Source organism: Amphiura filiformis, chromosome 2 (genome assembly GCF_039555335.1).
Source record: "Amphiura filiformis chromosome 2, Afil_fr2py, whole genome shotgun sequence".
Lineage (NCBI taxonomy): Eukaryota > Metazoa > Echinodermata > Ophiuroidea > Amphilepidida > Amphiuridae > Amphiura > Amphiura filiformis.
This window is the reverse complement of record NC_092629.1, coordinates 72,616,220-72,634,103: the sequence shown is the minus strand read 5'-3', so window position 1 is coordinate 72,634,103 and position 17,884 is coordinate 72,616,220. Positions and strand designations below refer to the sequence as shown.

Here is a 17,884-nt window from a genome sequence, read left to right as displayed (position 1 = left end):
CATTTCTCCGCAGATATGCCTATATGTGACGTGTCATGTCAAAAGGAGACACTTTTGGGCAGGATTGTGAATGGAGAAATAGCCAAAAAATCTGCCAGGGGGCGATTTTTTCACAATTTGGGTTTGTTGCGAATTTGTGATATTATTACTGTTAAAAATATTGTCTGAGAGTTTCAGACCGGAATATAACTGGCATCTTGTATCTTTTGAGACATTTTTCAAGGTAATTCCTACTCTCAACATTGTTAATAATATTTTTAAATGCTGATATCTCAATTTCCAACTTTCTAAAACCATAACTTGTGAACTCAATATCTTCGCTTAGGAATGTCCGATTTCATTGGGGAAAACGGCGTTGTGGAGCAAAATATCTCTATATTTAAGATATGTAAAAACCTCAAAATTGATAACCTGCCCAAAAGTGTCTCCTTTTGACATGACACGTCACATATTGCCGAGCATTGTAATATGTTTGGTTGATGCATGTAGAAATAGATTCATTATTAACTAAATGTGAACACCGATGGCGTTATTTATCTCAAATCTTGTTTGCGTATTTACAAGGGATAGACACTTGTATACTGCCACGTTAACATCCGAAAAAGGAACGATATACATCAATATGGCCCTCAATTGTCAGTTATGTTATATAATTAAAAAAAACTACCACAAGAAGCAGAAAAAGACGATAATTTGAAGAATTGAGAATAATGAGTTTTGTTTAAAAAAAAACACACCACAAAATCAAATAACCATGGCCAACAGTACGTGGGGTATGTAAAAGCGATTTGATAACTGAATAGGAGGGTCATACATCGCTGTTTTGAAATGACGAAGTAATTCCTCTTCTCAACCCCTTGCTCTTGTCTTTTCGTATCGTTGCTCTTTCCCCTTGTCTTTATACATTCAATGAAGGAGTTGCTGGACCACCTGGATTCACCAGTATGTTTTAAAAGGGTGCTATACATTAAATGGATCTTATGTACTTTCTATTCGTATAATGAATTTTATACCTTAGCTGTGTATTTTCCCATATATTATGATATTTTGAAATATAATATTTGTTTATTTTGTTTATTTACCATACAGGTGAATTTCTTTGCGGGAATTCGTCCTTTGAGTGTCACAATGAAGTCTGTATCCATGGTGACCAGGTGTGTGATGGAATAGAGCAATGTCCATACGGGTCAGATGAACGATTTTGTGGTATATGAACTTTTAATTTTACCCTATCATGCACTATTCCACATGTATTGCACCCTCATCTTTGTGTAAGTTGACATGTGTTTGCATTTGATATATCCGCTGTTGCCTGAGATATTATATGTAGTATCTATTCGCCGTAGAAGTGATGACGTAACAGAATTAACTACCATAGCAGTAGGTTAAAACATTTTTTGAATATATCGCCCTGCATTGGTACGTTCACGCGGTACCTGTGCTCTGAACTATAGATGTCAAAGAACAGGGATAAAGACCTAGATCGCAATTCTATAGAATATTCTTATCATGTTGATCACTTAGATTAGTATCTTTGAAAAGAGCGGCATTATATGATCTATGATTGTACATAAAAATTATACACAGGTGATGAGTGCAAAGTGCTTGTAGTGAAGGGCGATATATTCAAATATTGTTTTAACCTATTGCTATGGTAGTTAATCCTGTTACATCATCACTTCCCAGCAAACACAAAACTTTTTCGAAATCATTCGCAAAAGATTAGAAAAGGTTGCCAGAAAACGTTTTTATAACATTCAAAAACATTTGTTGATAACCCACTGCAAATATTCTAACATCATGTTATTTAAAGCAATAATATGTGATTTGCATAAAAAATAGATTCCTATTTAAATGTTTGTTTTCACTAATCACATTATCCACTTTTAATTTCGAGCCAAACAAATGAGATATGACGAAGAAAATTTCATTCCAGCGCCTACAGTGCGTGTACTACGTTCACTTGCCGATCGTAACATGTATATTGCACGGAGCATCGCGCTCGACGTATGTACACATATAAGCTGACATCCACGGGAGATTGTAGCAAGCAGTCGATCGTGAACACTGAAACCGACCCGGTTTTAATATAAAAAGTTTAATTTTACTGTTATTAAAGCACTTCAGGCTTAGTCTTTTACATGGTATTTTAGTACACCACTGGGCATTATAATTATGTAAAAAGTAGAAATCCGAGCAAAATTGAGGGCGTCGCTGTGAAGCAAATCACACATTATGGCTTAAGTGTTGACAAAATATTTGGCAAAATTTTTTTGCAAAAACAAAATTACGATAACATTTTGAAAACATTTTGAAATATTGTTGTAGTTAAAGCTTTCATACAAAACGTTTTAAAACGTTTCCATGACCTTTATATAACCCAACATTTAATGTTATTAAAACATTTTTTATCTAAACCCAAACCCAAAATATAACATGTTTAAAACATTCTAACAACATTTTTGTGTTTGCTAGGTTCTACAGCGAATAACGGCAGTAATAACTATAGCTACAGCTTTGAAGCAAATAATACCACAAATGTAATCAAACTTGCTTACGGGTGCTAAAAGCTGGATACTAAAACAACTTTGGAAGTTGGGTATTATGACTGTAATTTTCCCCTTGTGTGTAATAACGTAAATGTGATAACATTGGTAAACTGTTCTGGCGGAATATAGTGTAATGTGGCATATGGGGAATTAGTTTTATTTTATATTTTATAACAAAAAATTCTACTTTTTGCAATTGTGTAATGGATATCTATCTTTACTATTTTTAAAATTTACTATTTTAGGTGGTTGTCCTCAAACGTGGTTCGTTTGGGGAGGTTATCTGTATTTTCTCAACTCAGATAAGGTTGACTATGCTACAGCTACTACGGCGTGCGAGGAAATGGGAATAACTCTAACTAGTGTTCACAGCGAAGAAGAACTGTTTTTTCATAGAAGTAAGATTTTTTTCAACTTGTACATGTATGCTTAAGGGAAATTTAGTGTGAACTCGGCTCTATAAGGGCGTTTGATTATTAAGAAACAAAAATATTACTTGGGCAACTGTTTTGTGTTTCATTGCTTGTTTTCAACTGTATTGAATTTGGTAATATAATATGCGATAATGATAATTGAAAACAGAGTGTATTATGGATATTTTAGAAGATACTGTATTTTGGGTTAAATTGACATTTTTGATATAAACTCTATACATACCTGAATGTTAAGCTAAGATGGACCCCTCTGGATTTTCCAGTATAATGCCATTTATCTGTAGAAAAGACACAGGTATTTAATTTCCCCCTACTATTTCAAAGTTAATTTTTCCAATATAATTGGAAACCGAATTAAAAAAGACTAGTTTGCATCTAACGTCAGTGCAAAGGCGCGGCATGATTGGTTGCTGACCTGTGCAGTACGACATTTTTGGTCTGGTTGACAGGACGTCATACGCAAACTAGTCTTTTGAATTCGGTCTCAATTATAGTATATGCTCATCAAGATGTCAACCTCCAATCTCTGTTATAGTGTTGGCTCGTGAGGCTGGTACTCAAGTGTGGATAGGATTTAATGATTTGAAGGATGAAGGCAATTTCACCTGGCTGGACGGATCACCTGTAAGTATCATCTTACGGGGATTTCCCTTATTCTAGAAAAATACACTACTAATTATTTTGGTTTAAAAAATATTATCCTGTTTTGCCAAATGACACCAAGCTAAATCCTAATCCTTTATTTAGTTCTAACTGGTAACGAAAGTCAAATTTTAATATTGGGCCAATTTTTTGAAATAAGGGTTAAAAACAAGCGCTTTTAGGGCGTCCTTGGTATGTTGTGACAATTAAGGCAACAGACTTGTTCAAAGGCTAATTTTAAGTTATGCATTTTAAGTATATTGCAAACACATTTTTTCAATCTTTTTCCTAATCAGTTATCAAAAATAATAATAAAAAAAAAAATTACTCAAGAGTTTGAATGCTTAGACTTGTCTTAGATTAGACTTTTGTGACTACAATTGTAAGAAAACATGCAAAATTCCATGTCTTGGCCCATTTACCTTCAAATTGCAAAAATATTAAAAGATAACTTGTATTGCCAGTAGTTACGTTTGGCAAAACAAAATAATATTTCTTTAATTCTTTATAAAAAGCAACTCAAACAATATTTTAAAGTTTCCATTAAAGTAAACATTAATTATATTATTCGTGAAGCCGTCAATATAAAACGGAACTCAAAGTCACAATGTTTAGTATGTTGTTCGTTGATAATTACAGGTAGATTATACCAATTGGAATTTTGGAGAGCCTAATGACCTGTTTGACCCTGGTGGTGAGGATTGCACTAATCTGTACTTTGAATCGGGAGAGTGGAATGATTTCCCCTGTATATGGGATAATGGATATGTATGTAAGAAGAAAATTGAAGGTAAATGAGGCTGGAGAAGAGGAAAGAAATCCATTGCATTGGGGATTACAATTCCAAAAGAAAGCTATTGCATGTATAAGGAGACAAATGAAGGTTAAGTTAAGACCCCGGGATTCAGACTGACCAAATGCTGTGAGTGCTTTCATGTATAAATAAATGATACTTAGAGTTATGTATTCTGCGCGATTACACGTAATAAGTTACTTGTACCAGGGCAGAATGATACATGGCAAAAAGGAGCACTCTATAAGGACAAAACTCTAGCCAAGTAATCTATGTTTACAAACATACTGAGGTCATGGTTATGTCCTTAAAGTATACTAGGAAATTTTGATTGACGAAAGACCACTCCCTGGGCACACCTGTTTATATGAGGATGGTACAAGTAGTCTCCCATGTCACATGTTATGTCTGGAGTAAAACCACTCTTTGGGTGGGTCTGTTTTTTTAAAGTTTATACTGGAGGGTGGGACAAGTGATCTCCATGTGACTTGTTATGTCTGGAGTGGAACATGGGAGTGGTACATGGGTTTTGACTCCACTCTAGAGAGTGGTACTAGGCAGTAAAACCACAGAGGTATGGTACAAAAATAAAAGTTATGAAGCTGAATTCTGTCGGGGAAGTGGTCAAACATGTAACTGGTAACAATTTAATCTGAGGATGAATTACCGTGTATGTTGGATTATACATTGGTTACAAATTTGAATATTAGAGGGTGGTCGTATTTTTAAAATATTAAAAAGCATGTCAATTAACGTTATCAATCTACTTTAAAATTTAAGAGTGCCTATTTAAATTATCAAATTTGTTTAAGTAATGCTTTTATGTACCATTAAATAACATGTCTTTTCAGGTGGTGTGGAAGAAATTGAGCTTTTGCTTAAAGGTATGTATCTGCTGTTTCGATTCGGTCTTTACTTTTCAACCATAATTCAAGATGTATCCAAAATAAATATTCAGTTTTGAAGCGTGTTTATTACTATAAAAGTCTTCATATCCAACATGTTTTCAAATGATTGATTTATTCAACCAAAATCTTACATCATTATTCCCCAAGGGTTTTGAAACAAATAGAGCCTATGATTGTATCCTTTATTGTCCTTTGTAACCTTGCTAATATAAAATCCGTGGTATTCGCTGTTAAATATCTATTAGAATATTTATAGATTCGTGGAATTTTTGGTAAATATATATTAAAATGCAACAACAATGAACCAAAACTAAATTGTATTTTTGTTTGTTTTTGTAATTCAGGGGATCGTGATTACATTCAGAAATCCAATCAAGGTAATGAATAACACACGATTTAATTCAATATTATTCACCCGCTAATAACAATTATCAATTGCTTTTGTTTTGGCTGGACAATGAACTTACGGTAAGAATATTCGAAGCTCGGGTAGCAAAGTTCCTTTGCTGCAAAGCGTTAAAAGGAATCGGTTGTGAAATGACGTAGGTGGTAGCTCTCATGCATAATGTATGGTCCCAACAGATATTTAACCATCGTATTTGTAAAAATCAATTAAAATGATTAAACAACATTTTGATTCAAAACATTTCAATAAAATTCAATTTGAAATGCATTTTTTAAATCTATATCAAATGCACATGCGCAGATACGTTATAAAGTCATGTCCAACACACTAGAAGTATTAATTGCAAATTTATCTTGAATGTCGATAATAACACAAATTTAACAGTAAGTACATGTGTGCACCGTATCGCGAATGGATCCCAGCAAACACAAAACGTTTTAAAACGTTTTATACAGGCTATATTTAGTGTATTTGGTTTTGGTAAAAACGTTTTAATAACAATAAATATCGGGTTATATAAAGGTCATGAAAACGTTTTAACTCGTTTTGTATAAAAACGCGTTACAAAATATTTGTAAATTATTTTTGTTTTTCGCGCTTTTCTGGCACCCACAACACGCACTTTGTGATTAGAACCTCACTAATAACAATTATCAATTGCTTTTGTTTTGGCTGGACAATGAACTTACGGTAAGAATATTCGAAGCTCGGGTAGCAAAGTTCCTTTGCTGCAAAGCGTTAAAAGGAATCGGTTGTGAAATGACGTAGGTGGTAGCTCTCATGCATAATGTATGGTCCCAACAGATATTTAACCATCGTATTTGTAAAAATCAATTAAAATGATTAAACAACATTTTGATTCAAAACATTTCAATAAAATTCAATTTGAAATGCATTTTTTTTTTTATATCAAATGCACATGCGCAGATACGTTATAAAGTCATGTCCAACACACTAGAAGTATTAATTGCAAATTTATCTTGAATGTCGATAATAACACAAATTTAACAGTAAGTACATGTGTGCACCGTATCGCGAATGGATCCCAGCAAACACAAAACGTTTTAAAACGTTTTATACAGGCTATATTTAGTGTATTTGGTTTTGGTAAAAACGTTTTAATAACAATAAATATCGGGTTATATAAAGGTCATGAAAACGTTTTAACTCGTTTTGTATAAAAACGCGTTACAAAAATATTTGTAAATTATTTTTGTTTTTCGCGCTTTTCTGGCACCCACAACACGCACTTTGTGATTAGAACCTCACTTTTAAAAGTCAAGGTCTGGGCAAACACAAGTTGTTGACTCACATGTGGGATTTGAGCAAAATGTTATGATTCGAAAGCTTCTCTTACAGACTGTGTCCCAACCATAATGCAAACCCACTGGGGGAGGAGTAAGTCTATATTTATATAATAATTAAATCGAAGAGTATTGTCTTTTTGTATTTTTAGGATCATGTGAAATGACACTTGGATTATCAACGAACATAATAACAGATGAGCAAATATCAGCTTCAAGTTACAAGGGCGTTGGTTATGTGCCACGTTTTGCCCGTTTGTTTCACCCAAAGTATTGGGCGCCAAATGATAACGATGACACACCATGGTTACAGGTCTCCTTTCGCAGACGATCTATAATATCCGGAATTGTCATGGATGGGCAATGGACCAATGAGAATGGTTGGATTTGGTTACGTCATTTTTACATCATGTATAGTGGTGACGGTGTTAATTGGAAACCGTATCTTTATGATACAAACGAAGAAAAGGTACGCTAATATTGTTTACATCAGTCCATTGTATTGGAAGCTATAAAGATGATGCCTCAAGATCTTTTATGTGGTCAGAATTTGTTTATATTATATTTTAAAGGAAGTCTCCGGCAATCACAACATTATGCCTTATGTTAGAAAAATAATTACCAAGCACGAATCGCATGGTTTTATTTAAAACAGACTCATATTGACCATAAAAACGAATAAAAACATTTGGCTCTTAACACGCGATATTCAAAATTCCCGCGCCGAAATAGTGTAAGTGCAACGATGTAATGGTTGTTTGTGCTCAATTGTCGTCAGCCTTCATTGTATTACTAGGACGTCATTGCACTCGGCAATTTTGGCGCCCGGGAATTTTAAATATTGCGCGTTGATAGACAAATGTTTTTATTCGTTTTTGTGGTCACTGTGAGTTTGTTTTAAGTAAAACCACGGGATTCGTGCTTAATTTTTTTTCTTACATTATAAGGCATAATGTAGTGATTGCCGGGGACTCCCTTAAAAATATTTGGAAGAGACTTTTCTATCAAATTTTAACAGTCTCGGTGATCATGGTGATAAAAACATATGCACGAGTATATCTGTAGATAAATTGGAGCAATATAACTTTGTACCTGGTAGTTAGAGATGACGGTTGTGATAATTGAATTGTGTTAGGTTTGTACAATGCAGTGGTGTGTGGTTATTATCTGTGTACCCGGTTTGAATAGTGATGAAGGGGAAGGCTCTGAATTTAAACCCAGATGTGGAACCGAACTGTAGGACATAAGCTCGAACAAGATTGAAATTAATCTGGTCAACCAAAAACACATTTTAAATTGTCTCTCAGTACACATATATTCGATTGACTGATTTCTGGATTGGTGCCCGACTCGAGGGCTAACCTATGACAAGAATATGTCCATACACCAGGAATATTATTACACTTTTCTTTCCATTTTTTCAGTGTGGCCAAGTACGGTGTCAAAGGAGGCACATACTGAATAACGAAGTCACGGTTTTTACCAATCTTCATGCATGTCGCAGGATAGTATCCCTATACCAACACATCAAGACCATGCATATACGTATCTATCCTATTCGGATCCTGGAGACAGTCACAAAAGGACCAATCACCCCTGAATCTGACCGGGGAATCGTTGGTGTAAGACTAGAGCTTCTAGGATGCTTCGATTCAGGTATATTATAGGTGTTTTCCCTAAACTATCCAACATACGCTATCGTTTATTGTTATCATTATAAAGCTGATATATTAGTTTTGTTTGCCAATCAACATTCATAGGTCATTACAATCTCAATTGTAATACCAACGTTCTAAAATTACATTGGTTTTGATTAATAAAAAAGGTGTTTCGATTATGTGTAGGGGCTTACCCTGAGATATCATACGGCCGCTATCGCATATTATGCCTAATAATCATTAGGAAGCTAAATGGTATTGGATTTGGTTGCCAATCAGCAATCATTATAAGTCATACAATCTTTATTTTATACCAACATGTTAACATTGGTTTCGGTTTCATATAAAGTGTTCAAATAATAGCAGACAGTCCAATTAAGGTAAACCGGAATTTTGTAGGCAAACATTTTAATTACTCGGCTGAATCTATTGATTGTTTGTCTCTATTTTAGTAGCTCATTTGACCCCACTTCACTGTAAATAAAAAGTCCTGGATGTTGAGTAAAGAAGAATCAGGACAACAACATGAGTGATTAGAACTCACTATTGACTTAAAAAATACTCAAATTGAGCCAAATGATTAATATTTACTATTTTTATTAATTTAGAGTGTTATCATGTAGCTTTCACTTTATCAATGCGGAGAAATCAAGTGTCTTCTGCAATCCTTTTGTGTATTGCTTCAGTTTCCGAGTACATTACGTTAGACGTACCTTTAAGAATGTGTTATATTTCACCGCCTTTTCAGGCAAACCGATACTTAATCAGCCAACGACTATAACATACCACACGTAAATTAGCTATAGATTGATATAAAACATTAAGGCCACTGACTCTTTCCGCGACGTTATTGTATTTGCATCATCTGTTCTCCATATCGTAAAATCTTCTTTAATTAATTTTGTCAAGGCTATTTCAATTTTATTCTAGATTGTGACTACGCAATCGGTGTAGCATCTGGGGGAATCACCAAAGTTGAAATGAGTTCATCCAGCCTTTACAATCAAACATTTGCAGCCGATGCAGCAAAGATAAAATTAGTGTATGATATAGGCATTCCAGGAACTGGGTGGATTCCTGAGATACAAGACACGAACCCGACACTTGAATTGAATTTAGGGGATGTCTACTTTATCCGAGCTTTAGTTACTCAGGGATGTGGTGACATAGACTACTGGGTGACAGGTTATTGCGTATCGTTTGCTGTAGAAAATAGTTTGATGATGTTCGTTGACGATACCGCATCTGAAGAATGTGTTGTAAGTGTTCATTTTTTGTGTTTCTTTTTATCATTTTCACACAAACTGGCTATAAGTATTGCACTATCTCTTCAAAAAGGGATTTCTATTCAAATTGGGCTAACACCCACTCGGATCATTATCAATTCCGCAATGCGTAATAGATACCAAGCTTGAAAAGTTCTTTCTATGAAGTACAAAATTTCAGATTCGACTATCTAGGATAAAAGAGTGTCCAATTGGGTGGTAACACACCCAGGTTACGAGATCATTTGAAAATGTTGGTTGTACAACAAATCGGCTAACGCGGATAGGGTGATACATAATGGTTCATAGCCAGATGTCTCCAGAATTGGAGCCAAAGGGTTTATATTGGGCTAGGAGTCCAAAATGGCGACAGGAGAAAGTTGCACATAGTCTTTTGAAGATTGCAAGAGTGCAGTCAACTGCAATAATGTCACGTGATGTCGCATTTGTCATGGATTTTAACAGCAAGTTCAAGACGTAAATAAAAAAATTTCCCTGCCTTGATCACTGTAAATTCAGCGCACCGTCTCGAATGGTGGATTAAATAATACATTTTCATAAGGGCTCAAAAGCAACATCAGTGTCGTACTGACGATCTCATTAGATAATATTTTTAATGCACTAAAACAAATTTAAAGAAAATTGCAATTCAAACTGAACGTTCGTAATCTTTATTTTACAAATAAATTTTATTGTTATTGGCATTGAATTTACCAAAATTCAACATGTTATTACTTCCATCGAAAAACAACAACAGATCTTTGATGGCAACACTGACAGCACAACATTAGTAAGAAATGACCTGGCTGAAGAAATCGAGGCCGATAACTTATATTTGCATCCGGTCACATGGCACAATCAGCCATGTTTACGAGTGGAACCCATTGGATGCATTTCTGGTGAGCATGTCATTATTTTAATTAGTTTACTCCAGGAAGACTATAAATCTGTTGCTGGTTATGGTTAGGGTAGAGGTTAGTGCCTCATGAGCACTATGTGTTGACGAGAACGGAATTTTGTCATTATTGTCAGTCATCGATTCAAAAGTTTATACAATGGCGACATCGACACATTGAACAAAAGCTGAATCCATTCGATTTTAATTGATCTTGATTTGGGCATCAGTTAAATTTTTCTTGAATGTAATTAAGGGGGTACTACACCCCTGTGGTAAATTTGTGACTAGTTTTGCATTTTTCTCCAAAAAAAATAACACACGGGTAATAAAAAATTATGTATATTATTGGGGCAAGGAATCCATTTACTACACTGAACTTTCAGTGACTCAAGACAAGCGGTACCTTATTTCTTATCATAAATAACAAACCACTTGTCTTGGGTCACTGAAATTCCAGTGTAGTAATTGGATTCCTTACCCCTATAATAGACATAACTCTTGTTACCACTGTGTTATTAGTTTTTGAGAAGAATGCAAAAATAGACACAAATTTATCGAGGGGTGTAGTACCCCCTTAACTGAATCCAATGATATTAGTATGGCCACAATGTACTGTGCGGTCAAATTTGTATTTGTTTGTGCAAGCCCCCATTTTTAACAATCTCAGCACTATTTGGTCATTCCTCATCCAAATTAAATTGCCCATCAACTACTGTAAGGCAATTAAGAAATAAATGCTAATCCTTTGCAACCAAATAATGTGTCGGAGGCAGTGAAATATTTTGAATTTGTCTGCTCCAAAGTAACATAAGTCTCTGCTAACAATACGCAAAGCAGATGCAGTGAAAGGTAATGCATAACCTTGTCTTTGACATTATTCCTGCAGGAAGGCGGCGATGTGAGATGGATCACTTAGCCTCGTGTGATTACACCAAGCAATGCACTTACGACAAAGGCCGTATTTCTTCCATTGGATTTCCAAATCCCTATTCTCAAAGGAGCACCTGCTCGTGGCATATAACAACAGAAGCGGGAACTTACATAGTCCTGTCATTCGGCCATTTTGACGTCCCGTCTCTTGGACAATGCGATTCAAGTTCACTTACGATTTATAATGCACATTCAGATCAGAATTCCGAAACTGTTCTTGGAAACTTTTGTAATGAACAGCGCCCTCTGGCAGAGCTACTTAGTGACTATAACTACTTATTTCTTAAGTTTCATTCCGGTGCGGAAGAAGCAGGGACAGGATTTGTTGCGGACTACGAACAAGGCCGCCGTGATGAGGTCCCAGCAATACCTGCAGTACCAGGTCAGCTTAAATAAGAAAAATTAGAACAATATAATTGGTTTGTTTCTGTTCCCTATTTTGAGATATGATCGAGTGCATAATGTCCATTAAGGGGGTACTACACCCCTGGCCAATTTTGTGCTTATTTTTGCATTTTTCTCAAAAATTATAGCACATTGGTGACAAGGAAAGATATGTATATTATAGGGGCAAGGACTACAACTACTGCACTGACAATTCAGCAACTCAAAGCAAGTAGTTATTGATTTATTGATCAAACACTGGTTTTCCCCCCTTTTTGACTGTAACTCCACAACTGTTGTCTGCGCTGAAATAAAATTTAAAGTGCAGTAGTTGTAGTCCTTGCCCCTATAATATACATATCTTACTTGTCCCCAACATGCTATAATTTTGAAGAAAAATGCAAAAATAGGCACACAATTGGGGTGTAGTACCCTTAAGCCATTACTTTTAAATTGGTCCTATACTATCGGTGTTCCAAAACTGCCAAAATGTATAACAGGGATTATTTTTGTCAGTGTTTCCTTTACGGGATAACGGTGCGCATTACGACAAGCAGGCATTGTATTTGTTTGTGTGGCAATGATAATATTTCTTTGTTTGATAATTTCTAGATCTCTGTGTTTTTCAGTATTCAAAGAAATTAAATTTAAGCATCACCTTAGTTAGCTTAAACGTAGCCTTATATACTTTAAACTATTACATTTACCTATTTCATTGAAGAGTAAAACGTTCCTTACATGATGTAGTGAAACATGTCTTTCTCAGACCATTTTTGTCCGAGTGGTTGGAAATTCTTCAAAGACAACTGCTACCTAGTCGTCACATCATCAACTGTTCTACGATGGAATGATGCTGAATCACAATGTGTCGATGAGGGCGCTCATCTCGTTAGCATCCGGGATACTGAAGATATGGAGTTCATATATTCGTTGGTTGTTGGTGGTCTCGCAAGCTCAGCATCGCCCCCATTTAAAGTTTACATAGGTGAACAAGTATTTTGTTTGGATGATGTTATATAAATTAAATAAATCATTCATATTGGTTTTAATGGCTGTTTATTTGTGTGTATAAACATAATATTAGGCAAAAGAGGTATTTATGAAGTTAAATTACATGTATAAACGGTAAGCAAAAACGAACCATACAAAAATTAAACAAAGTGTTTTGGGCACGCTTGTTTACTTGGCTAAGTGGATGATACTGACGATGTTGCATGATTTTCTCTCGTAGGTCTGACGCTTTTATCTGATGGATGGGAACGCAGATGGATCGATGGAAGACCCTTGAGTTACACTGATTGGCAAATCCCAAAAACGTAAGGAACATACAATTGGCAGCTGACATATCAAAAGAAAAACATGTGTTAAAACACTTAAATTCCCATGTTCTTCTTACCACAGTACGCATGCTATTTAAGTCCAGGGATCATTAAGAATGGACTATGAGATTATTATGTACTTTGGAGGGAACGATCGGTCCTGCAAAGGGTATCTACCATTGGCTGTTTCCAATCCGTTCCGGCGTGTTTGTTTATGGCGAACATTTAAGAATCGCAGTGCTATTGTGGTAGCATTCTGCTTGAGCAGTAAAATCAAAATAAATATAAACATAAAAAAATTAGTTTAAAACTCTAAAATACATTGGCATTGGTGAAAACAAAAATGTATTATAATACCAGCTTCTCCGCCTCAGTGGTATCTGCCTTTCCCAATTCCAAAATACACAAAACACTCGTTGAAAAAAACCTACAGACGGTTCCATTCAACCCTCATTCCTCCTCTCTGATTCATGCCGCAATAATCCTGTCTAAAAAACTGAACATTATAAATTACTTGATTTGTTACATTAGAACTAGAAGTTGGGGTGTACGTCAACCAGATGGCGGGAATCTTGAATCATGTGTTTTGATGGATATGGCAAATTTCCATTCGACGGATCACTGGCATGATGTACCTTGTGTTGCTAACAATGACGCTAATCAATTTATCTGCATGAAACCTGTAACTCAAAATACTCAAGGTTAGCATTTCTTAGCAATTATTGGCTAGCTATAAATTATTATTAAGTTAACATTGTATATAAGTACGCACCTATATACAAGGTGTCCCATAAAAAGGTTACATGTAGAAAATGAACCGCATTTTGTGATGGTACAACAAAACAATGTCATTTTTTAAGATATTATTTATTGATCCTTCTTGTAACTGATAACTAAGTTTCAATTTCGTATCTTAAAAGCAACTTAACTTATGAGCGCAAGATGTCAGGGGTGTCAAGAGTGGCTAACCATCAAAATATCGCACAACGATAGTTGAACACACGCACACCTTTGTTTTCAGATTTTTCTTTATCAGTTATCACCTATTATTAGGGATGCCCACTCTCAATACAGTTTCCACTAGAACGATTTTTCATTTACTGTGTGCGTGCACTCACACACGTATTGTCTATGGAGAAACTGATCGATACAAGAAATCCCAGGCATGTTAAATGGCGTACATACTTGTTTTGATCCAAATGTAGGCCTATATCAGGGTGTTTCAAGAAATTCCTGATTCCACCAGAAAACATTCACCAAACTTTTTCCTGTTTGGTCAGTAAATAGAGAGGACCTTCCTGCATGAAGAGATCAACTTTTTTTAATGAAAAATTTAATGAGATGAGAACTACAACAGGTTGAAGTGACACCATTCCGTGCATCAGGTGTTCAAACGCAATTATCTCCGACTTTGGAGTGAATCAGACAAGCAAACTTACATACTCATAAAATTTAACTATTTATGAAGACAAAATGTGTAGGATGTTAAGAAATTTAAGAATGTTTAAGCCTACCGCGGCCCATCTCAAATCATGCACTTCCCCGTGCACTTCTCACTACCATGTCCATTTCATAGGGAGTATAAAAACCGGGGACCATCATGGCTTCCATGCACACAGTGTATTGCTCAATGTAGTAAAGACAACCTTTGAGTTGGAGCAAATTTCTCAAAATTGGTAGTGATTAATGTTACCAAACTTATGCCATGATGAAATATAATAATTTTTGAAGATAAAATGTGCTGACCTTAAAAGATTGAACAATGTTTAAGACTACCGCTTTTCATTTGAAATAATGCACTTATTGTTCATCTCCTCTATGGAGATATTTTCCATGGCGGCCATCTATGATCATGCTTGAGGTTTCAACAAACAAACCATGGGTTTTGAGGTCTTATAGTTTTTGTTGTATGTCAACAAAATCGATTAAATTTTCAGGATGATCTTATTTTTATATTAAGCAAATATAATGTTCCAGATAAGATAGTTAATAAATACATTAAGAAAAAGTACCTTAAAGTTGCACTTTCTGTTAGTATTCCTTTTGGACTTTAACTTTTAACATGTTCTAGCAGCCCTATATAAAACCGTGACACTCGAAAGGCCATATCTCTGGAATGAAACGTCCGATTAAGATTATTTAAACGCCAAAATGTTTCTTTCATCAATTCCCATCCAATAAGTTAGGTCTGAATCAATTTAAAAGTACTTCAATTTTTAGTGGACATGCCTACTATTATGTTTCTCTTATTTTTCATTGTTGAACTTATTGAACAAAAGAAACTTAAAAATAAAATATTGTACACTGAAAATAGATCAGTTTTAGAACTTCTTGACTCTTGGTGGTTACAAATAAAGGAAGGTGGTCTTTAGAGAAGAACACGTTTTTGGTGAAAGCAGTTCTGCACGCTGTATCTCATGTCATCAACATAGTGAAATGAATAACAATCTTTTGCATTTAGGCCTTGTTTGGATTTTGTTGACTTGAAATCGCTGCTGTTTGTTTTTACATTTCTGACTGAACTCTTGAAACAAAACTGAACAAGTTCTATTCTTCATTTATCAGAATAAAATACTGCATCTGTCATGCTATGGCTGGGCCTACTCATGTGCCCCGCCAAATACACGGTGGCTATGACGGTGGTATAATGAACCTCGTGTTGCATTATGTCAGGTAAAGAGCTTGCTCAGGAATGCGTGGAATGTGGATTAAGTACGTAGGTTGTGAACTTGACATTCACAGGGTACTAGTAGATGGTACATAGATTTACGTCATGGAAAGGATATTTATATTTGTTAACATTAACTTAGATTATTTTCAAAAATCTACATGTAACCTTTTTTTGGGACACCCGGTACTTGTTAAACGCTTATTGACCCAAAGGCATCTTTAAAAGGAGATCTATAATGTAATATAAACTCCACTTCATTCAGTCCAAGTTTTCGTACGGCATTGGCATATTGTTATTGCGTGTATAAGATATTGTTAATTTGGTGTCAATTGTCGAAAGGTTTTTTATGTACTACACAATATACAATAAAATAATAACTTATCGTAATTAATCAAAATGAAGAAATAAATAGCTTTTATGCTTCTTTTACCCGTCGTATAATTATAATGTAGTTATATATATATATAGTTATACGCAATTAAATACATATCTATTAGTATTATATTTCAGCATTATCATATGTGACGTGTCATGTCAATAGCAGACACTTTTGGGCAGGATCGTAAATGGAGAAATAGCCAAAAATCTGCCCGGTGTGATTTTTTTCACAATCTGGGTTTGTTGCGAATTTGTGATGTTATTAATGTTAAAAATATTGTCTGATAGTTTCAGACCGGAATATAACTGGCATCTTGTATTTTTTGAGACATTTTTCATGGTAATTCCTACTCTCAACAGGCCGATATCTCAATTTCCAATTTTATATTACCATAACTTACGAACTCATTATCTTCGCTTAGGAATGTCCGATTTCATTGAGGAAAATAGCGTTATGGAGCAAAATATCTCTATATTTAAGAAAAAACTCAAAATTTATAACCTGCCCAAAAGTGTCTGATTTTGACATGACACGTCGCATATATGTTACTTTATTATAATGATATACATACCGTCCCCAGATTACAGCTCATCGTCACCCACGCCAATACGAATCCGAGACATAGAAATGATAGGTAATGTTTATGTTCTTTTAATACCTTAATGTTATGTAAAGCTGCTGTTAAATATATATTTTATCTTACTTTATGAAAGTTTACGAGAGAGAGAAAGATAGAAAGACGGGAGGGAAAAGGAAGAAAGCAAAAAAGTGAGGCGTTACATAAAGGTGTCATCTGAGTTTTTGCTTTCCCAACAAATGAAAATTACAAAGAGACTAGTTTATTTTGTTCCTTGTGGAACAATAATTGACAAAGGGCTCCACAATTTTCAATTGAGCATGTACTCAAAAATGTGATTTTTTCTTACAGAGCAGCCTTGTCCGTCGAACATGGTGACTTGTAATAATGGTGAATGCCTTCATAAGATATTTGCATGTGAGAATGGAGCGAGCTGTTTGGCTGCATCCAAATGTCGAAAATGTACGTTTAATATGCATTTTGATCCCTTGCTGTTTAGCTTTTAAAAGTAAAACTAAATATTCGTAGTATGTTCTTAAATGTCTTTTTATTTTTATGTTATTTTAAATATTATTTCAAGTTTTAAGTGTACTAGATATTTTGTCTTTTAATCCCAAAAATATTATTGTGTATTACGCATTTGCTTTATTTGGCATCTAAATCTAACACTCTGTTAGAATATGGAAAAAAAAGTCAAACATCGTCTAGCGATATCACAAGCGTGGTTGCCAAATGTGTAGTTTTGCAAAGGTATGGAATTTTGAGGT

General features: G+C 34.9%; 1 protein-coding gene across 1 annotated transcript; it reads left to right on the top strand.

The window, feature by feature from the left end:
- Window positions 1–754: 754 nt before the first annotated feature.
- On the top strand, window positions 755–13,191 carry LOC140142864 (uncharacterized). The gene is made up of 13 exons (XM_072164889.1): window positions 755–773; window positions 1,090–1,206; window positions 2,795–2,947; window positions 3,519–3,607; window positions 4,265–4,415; window positions 5,270–5,302; window positions 5,671–5,703; window positions 7,189–7,505; window positions 8,461–8,692; window positions 9,625–9,953; window positions 10,717–10,858; window positions 11,744–12,169; window positions 12,938–13,191. The coding sequence occupies exons 1-13, from the start codon at window positions 755–757 to the stop codon at window positions 13,189–13,191; spliced, it is 2,295 nt and encodes a 764-aa protein (XP_072020990.1).
- Window positions 13,192–17,884: the final 4,693 nt, after the last annotated feature.

Coding starts and splice junctions, on each gene's coding strand:
- LOC140142864 (XM_072164889.1), top strand. Junction 1,207..2,794: donor GTCAGATGAACGATTTTGTG/GTATATGAACTT, acceptor TTACTATTTTAG/GTGGTTGTCCTCAAACGTGG. Junction 5,303..5,670: donor AATTGAGCTTTTGCTTAAAG/GTATGTATCTGC, acceptor TTTGTAATTCAG/GGGATCGTGATTACATTCAG.